This window comes from Vombatus ursinus, unplaced genomic scaffold (genome assembly GCF_900497805.2).
Source record: "Vombatus ursinus unplaced genomic scaffold, bare-nosed wombat genome assembly UNPS02009132.1, whole genome shotgun sequence".
In the NCBI taxonomy this organism is placed as follows: Eukaryota; Metazoa; Chordata; class Mammalia; order Diprotodontia; family Vombatidae; genus Vombatus; species Vombatus ursinus.
The window spans coordinates 10,641,844-10,660,280 of NW_020948910.1; the positions used below are offsets into that span (position 1 = coordinate 10,641,844).

Consider the following 18,437-nt stretch of genomic DNA (forward strand, 5'->3'; position numbering starts at 1 on the left):
GAGAAAGCCAAGCAGGAGCTAGCTACCTTTCCCCTGGCGGGCGCAGGACTGGGTGCGGCGGCGGCGGCGGCGGCGGTGGGAGCCGCAGGTGGTTGTTACGCTGGGCCCTTTTCTCCTCCCCTTTCTTTCTTTTGCTTTTTTTCCGCCCCCTCTCAGCGGCCGCGGTGTTGGCGGCACTTCCCCCTGCTTCCTCCTCCCTCTCCAATCGGGAGGGAGGGAAGGCGACTCGGGCTCTTTCCTGCCTCTTTGCAAACTTCAGCGGGACTCTGCTGGGGCTCCCTGCTGTGCGCCTCGCCTAGCCTCCCGCGGCTCCTCCTTCCCGACATCTCTCTCTCTCTTCCTTCCAACTTTCTCTCCCGGGACTGACGGGTTGGGGAATGCCCCCTCCTGCGGGTGGGAACACCGCCTCCCATTTCCCGGGACCTCCTGGGAAGCGGTTGCTCCGACCCACATGAACCTCTGCTCCGGGTTCCCCCGGGCTCCCTTCGCTAGAGACACCGGCTGAGCCCAGGCAGGGCTAGCCCCTCACCGCCCCTTCAACACCCCCCTCCCCTCGCTCCTTCCTTCCTTCCTTCCCTCCCTCCCTCCCTCCAGCCCGGACAGGAGCCAGAGCCCTTTTTCCTTCCCCCTCCACCCCGCTGTCCAGGATTTTTCTTTGTGTTGGATGAAGACTGTAGAAGAGGGGCCGCCGAAGGGCTTTTGATCTCGCCCCCTCCTCGGACCGGCAGGAGGGCAGCAGACAGCCAGTCAGCCAGACGGCCGCAGGAGGAGGGTGAAGGGAGGAAGCCCTCCACAAACCATGCCTTTTCACAAGAGGACTGTGGAGCCCGTGAAGATGTGCCGGCTGGACGAGGCTGCCGGGGACGAGGCGGCCGGGGTCTCCGGGAGATGCGGAAGCGGCCCCGGGCCGGGGGAGCCGGGCCGGGCTCCGCAGCTGTCGGCGGGTGCTGCAGGAGGACCTGCGACGGCCGAAGGCGCCGGGGCTGGGGCCGGGGGGCTACTCTTCACTTCCCTGGAACAGGTCAGCGCGCACTCCCTGGTTTTCCTGCTCTGGCAGCTCTCTGACCTCTCCCGTTGCGCGGGGGACATCTTCGCGGAGATAGAGGGGCAGGCGGCTGCCCTGGGCCGCCGAGCCGCCCGACTCCACGGCCGTCTGGACGCCTTGCAAGTCGCGGCCGGCAGCCTGGACCACCGCAAAGTCAAAATCCGTAAGTTTCTTCTGGTGTTCTCGGCTCGGTTTGGGGGAGGGGGTGGGGAAAGCCTGGTTGGGAAAGTGGAGTCGACGCTGAGCCCTGCTCGCTCTTGCCCCCTGGCGGCGTCCGGCTGGGGCTCCACTTGGGAAGCTCAGATTTGAACTACAAGGGATGAGCAATGATTTCCAGTAGGCAGTGGTATGAACTGGGAGACAGTTGGCAGGTGTCAGCCTCACGTGATCCCCCTATCTTCTCGGATTAGCATTTACGGAAAGCTCGTGTTTGTGTTGCTACTTTTGTTTTGTTTGTGCGAGTGCGTGTGTGTGAGCCGAGTGTGGGAACTAGGGCTTCTTCCCCATTGCCCCATTCCTCGCGTCTGTCTGCGTGGGAGACTGAGGCAGGCAGACACGTGGTCATCGTAAACAATGGGGAGTTGAGTCAGGTTTGAGAAAGGGCTCAGGGGAAGGGTGTACGGAAACCTGCCTAGCCAGGTAGAACAGGAAAAGAGGGTGGGATATATTTCCAGAAGGACTTCTTGGGGGTAGCCCCTCTGATTGTTTTGTTCCTTGGACATCAAGAAAATTCATTTGTAAAATTCTTTGGAGATTTCAGGTAGTTTGTAATTACTCCCCACCACCACCCTTTTTCCCCTTAGAAAGTATAACATACTCCTTAGTAGTACATCAAAGTGCATTTACTGCTTTTTCACACTTGATGTTAAACTCTGAAACCCCAAGATTGTCTAGCTATGTATTATAGATTGTAAATCCATGATTGATCTACCAATTCTTTGTAATTCATAGATCCCTGACCTTGAACTCACCTCCTGAAATCTCATTCAGTTTCCTTTCCTGACCTCTTTCCAACCCTGAAAATCAAGTTTGTATTATGACATGATGATCTCTCTAAACATCACATTTCATTTCAGCAGCTCAACGGGCTCCTTTGCATGAAGCAATTGGAATTTCCTGCTGGCTCAGGGCAGTGAAACTTTCAGTGGGGTGTGTGTGTGTGTGTGTTTTTCTTTTTTTCCGCCTTGCGCTTTGTCATAGTCAGAGTATAACCAAGAGTAGCTTTAGTGGGTAGGCTGATAGCTTGGAGGAGGAGGGAAGAAGGAAGTATTTTCTGTATGTTACTCTTGCTATTCTTAGAACCAGTGATGTATCTTTTAGAAGAGACCCTCAGGGACCATGTGTGAAATACTATTTCTATTAGGATGAGTTTATTTAGAAACCTGAGAGATGCAGGTTCGTATCTCTATTAGTTAACAAGTGGCTTTAACATCCTTTTTCTTCTAAATATTATTTGAAGATAATTAAGTTCTGACCTTAAAAAAATTACACTGGAAAAGAAAGCTATATAGCTGCATTTGAAACCTTCACACTTATGAGTAGCAGAGTACTCATGAGATAGCTTCCTATAGTGCATCTTTTTTTCCTCTATGTAATAATGTAAGGTGATTGTCAAATGCAGCTGGAAAACCTTTGATCAGGCCGATGAAATGTGTCATTATGAATAGTTCTTTATTTTGGAGGAAATATTTGTGCTGAAACTCTTTCTTATCGTTTAGTGAGAACACCAAAACCAGAAAATTCTTGAGAAGATTCTCCTTTGAGACTGGAAAAGTGCTCATGATTATGGATACAGGACCCTTCTTCCATTATGACGTTTAATACTGTTTTTTGCTTACCTTTTTCTGGGGTATGATGTATATATCAATTGGAATTTACATATTTGGCATACAATTAGATGAGGTAGATCACAGGAACCTATTTTTGGAATTAAAGAATGTTTTCATATAGTAGAACCTTTTGCTGGTTTTATTACATGCTCAGTTGTGCCTCCTTTTCTCTGCCCACATTGTACACATGCTTTTGCTGCCAAAATAGCAAGTGTAGAAAAGGTTGAGGAACAAATTCATGTGATATCTTTCTGTATACACTTGAATTTCCAAAGCTAGCAAAAAGATTGTTTAAATTTTGGTAAATTAAAATGATTCAGCTTCCATCAAGTATTTTTAAATATCTGAAGTTTTTCATTTTGTACCAGAAGGCCTGAACCGTCAAATATTATCTTGATCAAGCAAGAAGAATGTAAACAAACATAATTTAATCCTGAGAACAGAAGTACAATTAATTTGCTCATTTGTTCTTCCCTGCTATGGATATTCATCTTGGTGGTCTTTAGATCTAAGTCTAACATATACTTTATTTTCTTGTAGGTTCTATGGTTGACTTTTAGCCAAGAAATACATATTGGTTTTTTAAATAATTTATGATGTTTGCCTCCTTAGCCTGTTAAAAGGAACACAATCTTTGTGAATTACTCAGTCAGCATTTGTTAAAATTCTTTAATGCATGTGTTTAGGTGAATATATAGATATGTGTTTATATGATATGTGTCTATATACATATAGACACATATTTCAATTGAATTCAGTAAACCTTTATTAAGCATATATGCTAGGCACTGTGCTAAGTGTTGGGGATACAAATAAGATAAAGACCCTTAAAGAACTTACAATCTAATGGGGCAAGACAACACACAAAAGGAGACTGGAAAGCTAGAGAAGAGAGATGATGGGGGCACCTGGGAGCATCTTACTGCTCAGAGTTGAAACCAGGCAGCGCAATAGATGCAAAATAGAGTGATCTTTTCTGCCCTCTATAAAAGAATGCTGGGGCATCTAGGTGGTGCAGTGGATAGAGCACTGACCTCAGGAGGACCTGAGTTCAAATCCGACTTCAGACCAAACACTTGACACCTACTAGCTGTGTGACCCTGGGCAAGTCACTTAACCCCAATTGCCTAAAAAAAAAAAGAATGCTGTGAGAGGAGTTTGGTACTCCACCTTCCATCTCTCCAGACAGGGGAGAGGAGGCTAAGGTAGGTGGTATCAAAATGGGAGGGACATTTTGTTTCATGGAACTGAAACCAGGCAGAGAAACATATGTGAAGTGGAGTGACAGTTGTCTCTGTTAACCATGGAAAAAGTCACATTTTTTTCTTATCTCTGGTATAGCAATGTCACATTTTCTTTAGTCTTTCTTTGTGTAAGTATCTATTATTTTCTTTTGGAAAGACTTTAAAGAATACTATTTGTTAGTATAGAGATACAGGGAGAGTATATAAATAAAATCCCCAAATAGTCAAAACCCTCACATTAACCATTAAGTACCTCTTTCTTGTCAGATAAACCTTTAAAGAGAAGTTTTTTAAAATTAATTTTTTCAGTTATTAAGCAATTTTTTCTCCCTTCCACTCCTCCCTTGAAGAAAAAAGAAAAGCAAAATTCTTGCAACAAATAAGCTTAGTCATGCAAAACAAATGACCATATTGGCTGTGCCAAAAAATGTACATCTCATTCTTCATATTAACTTGTCACCACAGTCAGGAGATAGCATTCTTTATCATCAGTCTTCTGCAACCGTGGTCAGTTGCTGCATTGATAAGAATTCTTAAGTCTTTCAAATTTGTGTGTTTTCACAATGTTGATATTATAGAATAAATTGTTCTACTAGTTTTGCTGCCTTCACTCTGCATCAGTTCATTCAAATCTTCTCAGGTTCCTCTGAGATCAAAGAGAACTTCTAAGAAGCTATAAAGTTGATTTGAGTTTCAATCTTCTCACTCCAGCTTGGACTTGTTGGCCAAAAGCAGGCAGGCAGCAAAAACCCTGAATGGTGTATAAACTGGGGCAACTAGGTGGTGAGTGGATAGAGTTCCAGGCCTAGAGTCAGAAAGACTCTGAGTTCAAACACTTCCTAGCTGTGTGTGACCCTGGACCAAGTTACTTAACTCTGTTTGCCTAAGTTTTCTCATCCGTAAAATGAGCTGGAGAAGGAAATGACAAACCACTTCAATATCTCTGCCAAGAAAACCCCAAATGGGGTCATGAAAAGTCATGAAAAGTCAGACATTACCCAACAACAAGAAAAATGATGATGAGTACCAAAAAAAGGAGAGGAAGCCCATCGTTATTTCTTTTCAACACAAAACTAGGGTTTTTAAATTGTTGACAAACCTTTACCTTGTAGGAGTTTAAATTATATTCTGTGCATCATAGTATTGGTTTTCACTGTAGTAAGCATTCCTTTGAACCCTATAGCTAGAAAGCTATCAATTTTTTTTTTGCATTGTACTTCAAGGATCCATCATTTAATTGCTGCATGTACTCATTGATGTAGATTGCAGCACCTTAATAGATAATAACAATTGCTAGCACTTATTTAATATTTTAAGGTTTGCAACTTGCTTAGATATCTTCTTCAGCTGCCACTAGGGCTAACTTTCTGGCACTAAGTGCCTGACACGTAGTAGGCACTTAATAAATGCATAGTTATTGAGAAGAGAAAACTATTGCTTTTGACATTGTTAGTGTTCAGTGTGAAGAATTGTAACTACAGAGACTCTAAGGAGGTAATATATTAGTTTCTCCAATATCAGTTAGATAAAATAATGACTTAAGACAAAAACAGTGATTCGGAGGCAGCATCATACAGTGAAAAAAGACCAGCTCCGTAGGTGGAAGACCTGCTCAGATCCTGACCTTGTTACTTGTATGACCTCAGGTCCATCCGCTTAACCTGAGTTTTCTCATCTATAAAATGAGGGAGTTGGACTAGATGGATGAAAAAAAGTAAACCTTTTTCAGCATTCTAGTGTTGAATTTTTAAACATTATTCTGTGCATTCTCTTCAATTTCAGCCAAAACTTCCTTAACTTTGTCAACAAAAGTAAATCTTGTTAGAAGCAGTGGGCTCAAGTCTAAAAACGAGGAATTTAGACCAAATGGTCTCTAAGCTTTCTTCTAACTCTAAATCCTATGCTATGATCTCTGCCCTGCAGGGACCCAGAACAGCACTGGCTACATGTGCAACAAAATAAAGATCCTATCCAGCTAGGGAGGTGATGAAACTTTAGTAGGAAGCCTTGGGAGAAGAAAGCACATCTAGCATATCCTTCATCTAAATGATAATTTAGCTTTTAACCTGAGAGTATAATTGTTTGATAAAGATTACTTATTTAACTTAGTGGTTTTTAAAGTACATTACTTATTGTGTAAAGTTGTTGTTTATACTCTATACTAATACAGAAGGAGAAAAAGGTGAAAGATTATTACCTCTTTTTAGTGTTGGTTCTTGAAAAGCTGCAGACTACTTACCTAATGTAACATACATTCCCCACCCCCCAATCTAGGAAGTTTTCAAAGTAGATTGGTAACTTATATTCAGTTTTTCATAATATGCACATTATAGGTACATAATTTCCATAGTTTTTCAGGACACTTAAGTTTGTTTTGAGGTGATCATATCTTAGTTCTATTACATGATCAAATTCCTAGGAAGGGCCAAATATCCATAGGATTATGGTTCTTTATTTCCAACAAAAGATAGAGATTAGTAGCCAAACCACTAGGAGCTACTGTTCTGCTTTTTCTAGTATGAAAAATATGTATACCCACATACATACATACATGTGTATATGTATCATTGGTATCTGCATCTATATATCCTGGACATAATTTCATTAGTATAGAGAGCTCTAGTTGAGGAACTTCTTTTTACAAATGAGGATCAACACTTGCTCTGGAGTTTATAGTTTTAGAGTGTTGCATAGGGCACTAAGAGGTTCGACAATTTGACCGAGGTCACATAGACAGTATGGGTCAAAAGCAAGCCTTGAAACTTATATCTTTTTGACTGAGTCCAGCTTCCTGCCCAGTATACCATGCTCACTCTGGTGTATGCACAGACACAGACACATGTATATATACACACATATATAAGAATGTTTTGTTTACATAAATGTATATTTGTTTACAGATATGAGATATATGCATGCATGTATATAATATATCCACACACATATATACACCTATACATGTACATATACATATGTGTGGATCCATGTCTATTATATATTTCTTTTTGTATGATTTTTGTCTCTAAGATGTAGCTAATAATTAGTTTAAGGATGACTTCACTTTCTTAATTTTATGTCTTCTAAACTAGAAAAAAAATGCAATTTTTAAAAAAAGATCAAATTTTATTATAGCATAAGGTAATGAGGTGTGTGTGTGTGTGAGTGAGAGAGAGAGAGAAGGTATGGGGTAAGGAAACAACAGGATACAGAGAAAAGAGCCTTAAAGTTAGAATAACTAGGTCTTAGCTCTGATTCTCCTGCTTAACTAGCTATGTGACATTGGACAAGTAATTTAAGCACCCTGGGTCTTCTTTACCTATGAAGTTAGAAGGTAAGTCTAGATCATTATAATTCTGTGATTATAATTACAGAATTTTTATGTGGCAAAAACTAAATGCATACTAAGTTAGACTTTTACTAACAGAATTTCTCTTTTCATAAGTGTATGTGTGTGTGGGGTAAGTGCATGGGTATGTGTTCTACACCAAACCTCTACTGGACATTGCACCTTGAGTTCATAGTATTCTCCTTTCAGTTAGGTATATTTTTGGTACATCAAATAAATAGCATTATTTAAATTCTAAAAAAGTGAACTATTCTCCAAAGAAATTATATTGGACCTTTAAAAAGAGTTTAGAAACAGTATACCTGCTCATAATTAAACATAGTCATAGTTTCTTTGTCATCATATCATTCTACATGTTATTTTTAAGTGACAACAGTATTATGAGCAAAAGAATGTGTTTTAATGTTCAATCTTCATTTTAGGGAAGATACTAATCAGTTTAGATTGGTAAAAGAAATAAGAAAAGAACCATAGAGTTCAAGAATTGAACAGAACTTTAGAAACCATCCCTTTATTTCTGATACCAGCTCTTTGAGCCTCAGTTTCCTCATGTGTTAAGTGGAAATAATACTATAGTATTTGTCTCACAGAGTTGTGCTGAGGCTTAAATGTGATAATGTGCTCTAAAATGCTATAGAAATGCAGATGAGGGAATTGAGATCCAAAGCAATGAATTGACATGGCCAAGGTCACACAGTTAATAGGAGAAATTGGACTATAGCTGAGTTCTCCTGAATCCCAGTCCAGCGCTCTGTCTACTATACTATGCAAAATTATCTCAGAATCAGGGGTGTATATGTTTTATATCCAAACATAAATCCACTAACTGTTGCCAGTGTTATAAGCATTTAAAACATTTCCATTTGGCTTAGGAAAGCTACATGGTTCCCAAATGCTTACTGTGGCCTACAGATTTATGTTTAAGTGGCTGATTGTTTAGGAGTGTTCTAATTTGGCCCTGTGTTGAAGGTCAAATCAAAAAAAATTTTTTTTAAATGAGGGCAGTTGTTTCCAAGGTAACAGTGTTAAAAAAACAACTGGAATAGAACAGAAAGAGAAACTAGATAGTGACTGAGAATTCTTTTACTAGCTCACTGTCTTTGGAGATAGTTTAGGAAACAGAAAAATTTGGCAAAATGAAGGCAATGTTTTCCTAGGGTACTTTGGATTTAAGGAAAGTTTATGTTAAAGGCTTTTATCTTAAAATGTTTCTTGCTCTTCGTAACCACTTCACTAGATATTATTTTAGCTTAGAGTAAGAATCCTTAGAGTAAGGATTCTTAACTTGGGGAATTTAGTGGATTTGTGAACTTAGTTGAGAAAATACTTCTTTATTTTCACTAATACAGGGGTGGGGAACCTGTGGCCCTTTAGGTCCTCAAGTGCAGCCCTTTAACTGAATCCAAACTTCACAGAACAAATCCCCTTAATAAAGGGATTTGTTCTCTAAAACTTGGACTCAATCAAAAGGCTGCACCTAAGGACCTAGAAGGCCATATGTGGGCTTGAGGCCACAGGTTCTCCATAATATATATTTGACTATATTTGAATATATATACATCTGTATCTATAATACATAATGAAATTTAACATTTCCTCCAATTATGAATGTAGATGACAAAGCATGATTCTGAGAAGGGGTCCTTAAAACTTTACCAGACTTCTAAAGGGGGTCCATGACAAAACAACCTCTGCTTCAGAAGTATCAGTTTAGTGATATAGCCTTTCAATTTTATTCACTTTTTGCAATTTTTAACTCAGGATTTGAAACAATAACTGGCTTGCAGCTTGTTTTCTCATGCAGTGTAAACTTCTAGCTATATATTGCAAAGTGAATTTTCTTCCTGAGTAACTGAACTGCTGAGATAGAGCAGCTGCCTTTGGGTGAAATTTTTCTGGAGCCAAGGCCATAGGCTCCTAAGTCTCAGCCTCATGGTTCTCTGTAATGAAGGCAGCATATCATTTAAAACACTCACTGACCTAAAAGTTTGATGGGAAACTAGTTTTAAGCAGTAATCTTTTGAGGCCTTTATTTAACTTTACTTTAGAAATAATGATATTTCTTTTGCAGATAAGTCAAACTAATGCTGAGATACCTTGGGAAGAGTGGGAACCCAGGGGTTCTGGACTTTGGCTCCAATACTTTGACCACACCAATCTCCTAGATTTAGCACATTCTGTCTTAGTAGTGGATAGTTTTTTAAGTAAGAAGAATGATTTTTTATAATTTGTAATATGGATCATAACTTTGTTAGAACTGGGCTTTGCTATACTTATAGGGAAAGTTCTGAGCTTATGTTGTTGTTGCTTTCTTGGGGTATAGATTATTTTGTTATTCTAGGATCTCAGGTACAGCCTTGGGACCTGTCATCTTTCTGAGCTCTCAAAATAGTCTGATCCAGGGTAAAGTCAGGTTGCTGCACCCTTGATGGATTATAATGTTGAAGAATCATATGTATATACACACATACATGTATATATACATATACATATGTATGTATATATGTCTATAAGTATGTATATGTTATTTATTTATATATATATATATAATTTCAATTGATGCCTGAAAGATTTCATACCAACACACCATAACTACTGATTTATATGTTTATTTTATTAGATTTATACAGATTAATACATAGAGTAAAGAGACCAAGTAATGCTGATGTATTCTTCAGCATGTCATATTTGCTTAGTAATCTAGGTCTCAGAACTGGGGGGAAAGCCTTGAGAGATTCCTATAATTTTTTACTATTAGTAAAACTGCCTGAGAAAGCTTTATTAGGGTTACTGTTAGTATAATGAATGCCAACTGCTACCTCCTTCACTCTCTCATTATATTTGGTCATTAAGAGATCATTGATAACTTTGGAGATGTTGTGAGAGATCATGTGATGCAAGAGGGAAGGGAAGATGTCTGAGTGAAGGAAGATGAAAAGGAGTGATGAGGGACCACTTGGAGAATGATCTCATTCTTTTGTGTGAGGTGCAAGGAAAGGGCCTCAGTTGAAGGGAGATGGAATGATTTGCCATGAAGCTTGAGGAAAAATGAAAATATTTGGAATAGCCAATGTGGTAAGATGAATAGCAAACCAATTAGGGAAGTGTCCTAGGAGCTATGTAGCTTATATAACTTTCAAACAGCTTATAGCCTATCACTGGTAATATGGTGGTAGCTTATCCCTCCCCCCTTTTCCTCTACTCCATTGGAGGTACTGGAAGGAGAGCTTAGTGCTCAAAATTATAGGAGGCTCAAGGCTCAGTACTATTTCAGTTGCATTAGGGGTTATGCCCGGTTGACTCTCAGTCCAGTCTTCAGGACTTTAAATTATAGATAGGTTGCAATCTGTGTATGTGGAGTGAGTTCCCACACCCAAGAAACTGCAGGTCCCCCACATAATAACTTATGGGTTAAACAGACTTTCTGGGGTTTAGCTTGGGCATCTACTCACCAAATGGTAGGTATAAATGTAATATAATTTCTATAGACAAAAGCAATCCATATTCCAAACAACTGACAACCCATCCATAAACCTGGGATTGCTTATATTATTTGGGTAACTAGAGATCTCACAGGTTTTACAGGAAATAATCTCATAGGAGACTATAACCCATTCATAAATTGGGGATTGCTTATATTATTTGGATAACTAAATATCTCACAGATACAATAAAAGTCTTTCGTTTATATGTCATCTTCCCCTCCTTCTCCCCTCCCCCATTCTGAGGAGCTGAGTTCCAAAGTGAATATAAGCACTTTTGAAATAGGTGGAAACCCCCCCCCCCCCAATTATGTGATGGGATTTTCCATCCATTAGCACAACTCCATTTTCACTAATCTCCTGTTTTGTTTAACAGTTAGTTTCCAGTTTTGCTGTTCCACCCATGCAGAAAAGCAGTGCTCCGCCTGACTTTGAACAGGAAGCTTTATTAGGTTATTTTTGCAAGGATACTTTCTATGTTAGTGTCCTTTACTTCTTGCCTCTTCACCAAATTGAACACCATTAAACATTTCATCAATAATATACAGTGGAGTAGAAGCTGTCTAGTTAGATTACAACACTTGGTGATAAAATAACATGAGAGATTTTTAAATTAGATGTTGAATGAAATGTTTCTGTAGTAGACTTATGTGTAGTCTAGGAAATTCAATTAAGCAGGATCTGTTCTATGGATCAAAAACCTTATTATATTGGCATCTGAAAAGCACTGTTCAGGTACTGCTCTGTGGTTTTCCAAATGATAGTCTTATTGTTCTGATTACAGCCTATTCAAGGTTACATTCTTTTACATCCCAATACAAGAATGCTTTATGCTGTTCAAGTTGCTATCCAAATGTCCATCAGAAAGAATTAATTCTAACCAAAATTGGTTGCTTTCCATCTCTCCTTTTAATATATTAAAGTTAGCATGCTTGGGAACTGATGTGCTTGGTAGAAATGGTTAATGGGAATTAAGTATTTCCGAGTATCTAAAATAAGTCTTAAATGTATGTAATTTGACATTTCAAAGATGTTTTTCTTCTTTATCTTCATGAACTTGACAAGCATCAACATTTCCATATTCAAAGCATATAATGAATTTAAAATATGATTAAGCAAATTTTCTTTTACATAAAGTCTTATGATGTAGATGATAGTCCTTAAAATACGGAGCTTTTATGAGCACTTGGTGATATGTGTATGCCAATTAAAAAAAAATTCCAGACAGGCCAATTTATCCTGTCATTAGTTGGTGCTTGCACATGGAATGCAAGCTAATTTAAATATCAACCTAGGTGAATCTACTGTAAAAATGATAATGCTGTGAAATCAGAAAACAAATATACATATTATTTGGATTATATGTGCAACATCTCATCTAGAGTAATGTGAATGATAGGGAGATGACTTTTGAATGTTTGCTTTATCTATATATGTGCCTTGCATATCTTTCTGACTGATTGTACAATCCCAAATATCTTTTTCAGAAAGAGAATTTTGTTTTGCAAAAAAATGAGAATACTTAATATTGACTTTAATGATTAAAACCTGAAGATAACATATTAGTGTCCTAATGATGTATGTAAAGTGATTTACAAATTATATAAAGCACTATATAAATATTTATTATATTATTTCTAGTAGTGATAGAGTTTTTAGTTAAGAGCATTCCTAATGTATAAGGTTCGCAAAACAAATAGAGCCTAAAATTGCTGTAAGAAGGGAAATGGAAACAGGAAAGTAAATATAAATACATATAACAAAAACCCTAAAATTTTTTTTTATTAAAGAGTCAAAAAATCATATTTTACAGTCTTTTATCTGAATATAATTGTGCTGATGATCTGACTTTTTCCCGTGAAGATTGAGTAAAGGGAGATCATTGAGTTTCACATTGAGCCTTTGGTGTTGGTATGAGGACAGAGAGACATCTGAAGAATAGTGACTCCCAGTTGTACAGAACTCTTTCAGTCTGCCCCATAATTTGTGCTTGACATACTTTCATTCTCTGGCTTGATTATTACTACTGTGACTTTCAGTATGTGAGAATGTTATGACTAAGCTACCAGAATCTGACATGAATGAAACAACTATGGTCATTAAAATCATTCCTTTTTCTAATGTTTGAATTATTGTATGATCAGAGATTTGACCCAAATTAATGTGGAAAAAATTTAAATAGCAATTAAAATATTATGCTTGGGTGTAGATGCTAATCATCAAATTATTTGGTATCTCCTATAAGTTTTATGTACTTAAAAGTAATATTTTTAAAAAAAGAAACCTTTGAGACTCTTAGTTAATAAACCACAAAATGTACTGATAAAACAATTTTAAATATGAAAGAACTTATAGGATACTTGTGTGACAGCTAGACTTCTTTGGATCATGTCACTGTTTACAGCAGTGCTTTCTATTGTGGAAAAGTGTGTATTTTCTTCTTTACCAAGTATCTAATGATGAGCTGAGAATGAGAATACTACATGAATGATACAGTGTATAGTAATGGTTCTGATTGGGTGTTGACATTCATATGTTAAAAAGTCTTTGTGAAGTCATCCTTTCCTTGTAGGGAGATTAAATCTTTACTTTGATTTATAATGCCCCTCCTCTTCCCCCTTCCCTTTAATGATAGAAATAAGTAAAAAAGATCTTCTACATTCACTTTGTCTAAAACAAAGTAATAAATCACAAGTTTGTACTTTTGTTTCGAGGATACATTATGTATAGAGAACAGCTCTATTATATGTAGGTTAACAAATAATTGAAATAAAAATGCTGTAGTTATCTAGATATGCCTGTTGATTAATTTAACTGAGTAGTGTGCCTCTTCCATCCTAGAGCATTTTGCAGAAATATATTCATGAGTGTATGTATATGTGTGTTATTGATTGATTCTGTTTTCTGTATCTTTTAAGAAGCAAACTTCCCTGCCTTCCCCACCCCCTTTCCCTCACACCTATGCCAAAATGGCAATTGGACATCTCTGTTAAGTTTTCTGCCTTGGCTATTGTCTGTTTTTGGCAACATATTGAGTTTGTTTATAGGAAGCCCAACAGGATTCAAAAAAGATAGCTCTATAAGGTTACCTCCAACCATCCCTTTTGTTTTTGCTGTTTTGGTAAAAGATAAAGAACAAACAGAAATGTTTCCCGCCTTGTCTAAACAGAGGAGATGATCATTTTAATTGGAACAAATTAGAATCTAAGTTTAAAAAAAAATCAATGCAAAAATCAATGCAAAACGAAGGCCACCCCTCCTTGACATCCTGGGTCTCTGACCTGGCTAGTGACAGCTGACAGGTGACATCTGTTCTACACCCATTGTTTGCTTAGGAATCTCCTGAGATCTTTTTCTGCTTCTCCCTGTCTTGGCTCTCTCTTAGTCCCTGAGTGCTGGAATGCACCCCAAAACTGCTATCAAAGTTGTTCTCCTGGCCAGATCCTCTCCCTAAGATCTGCAGATCTCTGTCTTCCTAAGCCACCCTGGCCTGGAAAAAATGACTTCTTGGCTTTCCAGATCTCAGTTCAATCTGGTTCATTCTCTAGATCTTTGTTGAAGAAGTGTTGGGGGAGAGCTTGACTTTAAGGTTTTCTTTCAGTATGTCATCTTGGCTTTTAAAAGCTTTCACAACTTGTTCCTAATGTACCTTTCCATCATCATTACATATTATTTCCTGTACACTAAAAATCCAGCCAAGTTGGCCATTGTGGTTCCTCTCCTGGGGTATCCCAACTCCCATCTCTAGGTTTTCCTCTGGCTACACCTCTCCTTCCTCATGCCGGAATTTACTCTTTCCTCACTTCTGCCTTTTGAAGTCTCTGGTTTCCTTCAAAACACAACTCAAATACAACTCTATTTGGAAGCCTTTTCTGATCTGACTCCCTCTCCTAGGTCCTAGTGCCTTTCCCCCATTACAGTTTATTTTTTTCATTTTTATTTTCTATATATCTATGGACATATAGTTTGTCTTCTCAATGGAATTTAGATACCTTGAGAACAAAAATTGTTTCATTTTTGTTTTGTAGCCTCATCAATTAGCACAATGCCTGACATAGAGTAGGTTCTTAAATGCTCATTGATTAATTTATGAAAACACAAATATTGTGTTTATAAGATTAATTAAAGTATAAGATCAGTGTAAGGTTAATTAAATTTATTTTTAATCAAATAATATATTGGTAGGAAGAGCAATACCCTCAAGCCTACTCTAGTATTTAATTATGTAAAATTATAATATGCTATCTATAATTGCCTAATGACTTTCCTGCTTCAGAAAATCATACCCCTTAAGTGAAGGATAACATACAATAATAGGAATAGCTAATTGTTACTATTGCCGAGTTCACCTATCTTCTGGTGTTGAGGGAAGATAACAACAACTGGTAAAGCAGCTGGCCCTGGGCCACCATCTCTTGGACTCATCACTTGTAACCATTAAATCAATGTACTGAATACATCATCTGTCAGCAGTAATAGAGAGAGAGAGAGAGAGAGAGAGAGAGAGAGAGAGAGAGAAACAAAACTTGTTAGTAGGACTTTGACAGATTATTCTGACATTATAATGTCTCATTAGAGGATTTTCAGTGAACCTAGTTCTCTGTTCAGCTAGTGGAGTCCCTTAAATAGCTTCTGCCTCCTGTCTAGGACAGTAAGGATTTACTAATTAACGCTTAATTAATGTACAACATTAAAAGTAGAGAGTAGGGTTCTTGGTTTAAAAATCCAAATGTTGCTGCCAATTCTTGCTTTACAACTAAACTTGGTATCAGGACTGTTCTAATAGGAGTATTAGTAACTGGATTCCTAGATTTATTGTGTAGTTGGTAAGGCTTAATGTAGTAAAGAGATGTGTTTCCTATCTGATTTCCCCTTTCCCAGGGACTTCAAATGTAAAATATCAAAAGATTTAGAAGTATAAGAAACTTTAGGGATTATCTTGTCCAATCCTTTCATTTTCCATATTAAGAAACAGACCTATAGAGGTTAAAGTGATTTGCCCACAGGTAATCAAGATTTTTAGAACAGCTCAGGAAAGAGTCTAATTCTGATTCCAAAGTCCATGTTCTTTCTACTGTACAAGCTGATCTCATGGTAAAAACAAAGAAGGCAAAGAAGGCTAAAGCATCTGATAGAGTATCTTAGTGGGTGGGGATGTGCCTTCTCTTTTCAGGGCTTTCTTTGCAGTTGGCACTCAAGTCAGCCTCTTTAATGTTTCTAACCAATATTTGAGGAGACAAAAGTATCTTTTCTCAAAGAATGATTAAAATAAAACTTGTCTGTTGAGATTTTTAAAAAAAGAAATTGGCTCCAAAAACATAATCTGAAAGCACCGAAATGGAAAATTTCAGAACTGAGTCAATGGCAAAAACCAGGGGTGGGGAACCTGTGGCCTTGAGGCACATGTGGGCCCTCTAGGTCCTCAAGTGCCACCCTTTGACTGAATCCAAACTTCACAGAACAAATACCCGTAATAATCTGAGAGATTCTTTACAAATAGCAGCTTGTTAGGTCGCTTTAGTGTCACAGGGTTTATTGTAGTGTGTTGTTTTTCTTTACTCCTTTTAAAGCAGTTGCTCATCTTTCGATTTAAATCTTCTATTTCATCATCTTTTTTTTACTCCTCCTCTTCTTCTCCTTCTTTTCCTCCTCCTCCTTTTCCTTCTTTCTTCTTCTCTTCTATCTCACCCAAGCTGAAAGTGTACCTGTCATTCATCAGTGGGGTTCAATACTGATCATCAGAGAAGCTTTAATATGATCCCAGTACTCATCAGCATGGAAGCTTTATCCTACTCTGTTTTTTTGACCTGAACCAGTTTGCTCCTTCTTAGACACCCTTGTAGCCTTCTGCTAATGGAGGCTCCCAACACATTTGTACCAGACTTAGTGCCAGTGGCCCAAAGGTGTTATCCCTACTGCACTTTGGAATTTCCGAATTCAAGAGATCTGCTTGCCTAAGACTCCCCAATAACAGAGATTACAGTCTTGTGCCACTGTGTTTGGCTTTTATTTTAAATCTAATCTTTTTTCATTGTTAATATTTGCATAAGTTCTCTACAAATTGCTGCTGATGTTTGAATTCAATCTGCAAATAAACTAGCAACTAATAAAATAAAGCAGTTATAAAATAAGTTCCATGCTTTTAAATATTTCATTTCTGGATATTTATTTAAGGTAGTATATTGTAAGGATTTGTTAGTCCTAATTACTTGAATGGACTGAACTGTTAGATAGACAAGTTTATTTTAATTGAAGGGCTCAAGAAATGGGGTATTCTAGTTTAATGGAATTTTCTGGTTAACTGAGAAGTAACTAGAAAATTATTTTTACTTGAGTGCTTATTATTACAAATCTTTGTTAGATGCTTGTCTGCTTTTTCTAAATGAATGAAACATTTATTAAGCATTGACAATGTTCAAAACACCCTGGTAAGTTATAGGGATACAAATAGAAAAGACACTTTGTTCTCAAGGGTCTCACATTCTAATGGGAAGCCAATGCATTTCAAAAGTTTCATTTCTAAGTCAGAAGTAGAGGTCTTACGGTCCTTAGGGTGCAGTGACAAAACAGATCATAATGACTCTTCTTTAAAGTAAGTTTTACTGATAAAAGATCAATTTTTGATGTTGAACCATTTTTTCCAGTGCCAAGGACTTTGATGACAAGCAACTTTCTTTTCTGGGTCTTTAGTAGATGTGGCTGTACTATCTGCTTTAATAATTATGGTATTATGAGCAAGACTGAATCTTTGATAACTAAAATTCTTGTGTGTCTCAGGTCATGTTTCTGAATGTTACATATGATAATCTAGGACTGAACATGTAGGAGGTAAGTCTGAATATATACTGATCACAGGTAATATATCATAGTAGCTATGATCTTGTTTTCATTTACCTTTTTCTTTTAAAAATTTGAGGGTTGGGTTCATATCCCAACCCTACTGCTTAGTCCCTTTATGACCTTGGGTAGATGATTTAACCTCTCTGAGCCCCAGTTACGTTATCTATAAAATAGGATTAGATTAGAGATTTTTAACCTGGGTTCTGTGAACTTGTTCTTAAAATATCAACTGTATTTCAATATAGTTGGTTTTTTAAAGATTTTTATTTATTTATTTATTTGCCTTTTTGGTGACGCAATGGGGTTAAGTGACTTGCCCAGGTCACACAGCTAGTCAGTGTCACGTTTCTGAGGCCGGATTTGAGCTCAAGTCCTCCTGACTCCAAGGCCAGAGCTCTAGCCACTGAGCCACCTAGCCACCTAGCTGCCTCATGTTTTTTTTTTTTGTTTTTGTTTTTTAATCCTATGTACTTTATGCGTTTGAAAACATTCTGAGAAGAGGTCTGTAGTTTTCACCTGATTTCCAAATGGGGCAGAAACACTTTTAAAAGTTAAGAACCCCAGAACTAGATGTTTTTCTAAGGTCATTTCCAGCTCTAATCAGTGATCCTATAACTTTTGTTTCGTATTTTGGTGATTTTGCCATTCTGG

At 37.9% G+C, this 18,437-nt stretch overlaps 1 protein-coding gene across 1 annotated transcript in view; it reads left to right on the forward strand.

Annotated features, from left to right (window-relative positions):
- Window positions 1–588: 588 nt before the first annotated feature.
- The window catches only part of NHSL1 (NHS like 1), a 272,510-nt gene continuing 254,661 nt past the window's right edge, over window positions 589–18,437 (forward strand). Inside the window, exon 1 of the mRNA XM_027850634.1 lies at window positions 589–1,208. Coding sequence (XP_027706435.1) covers window positions 800–1,208 — 409 coding nt within the window. The 5' untranslated portion in view covers window positions 589–799. The remainder of the gene's footprint in view (window positions 1,209–18,437) is intronic.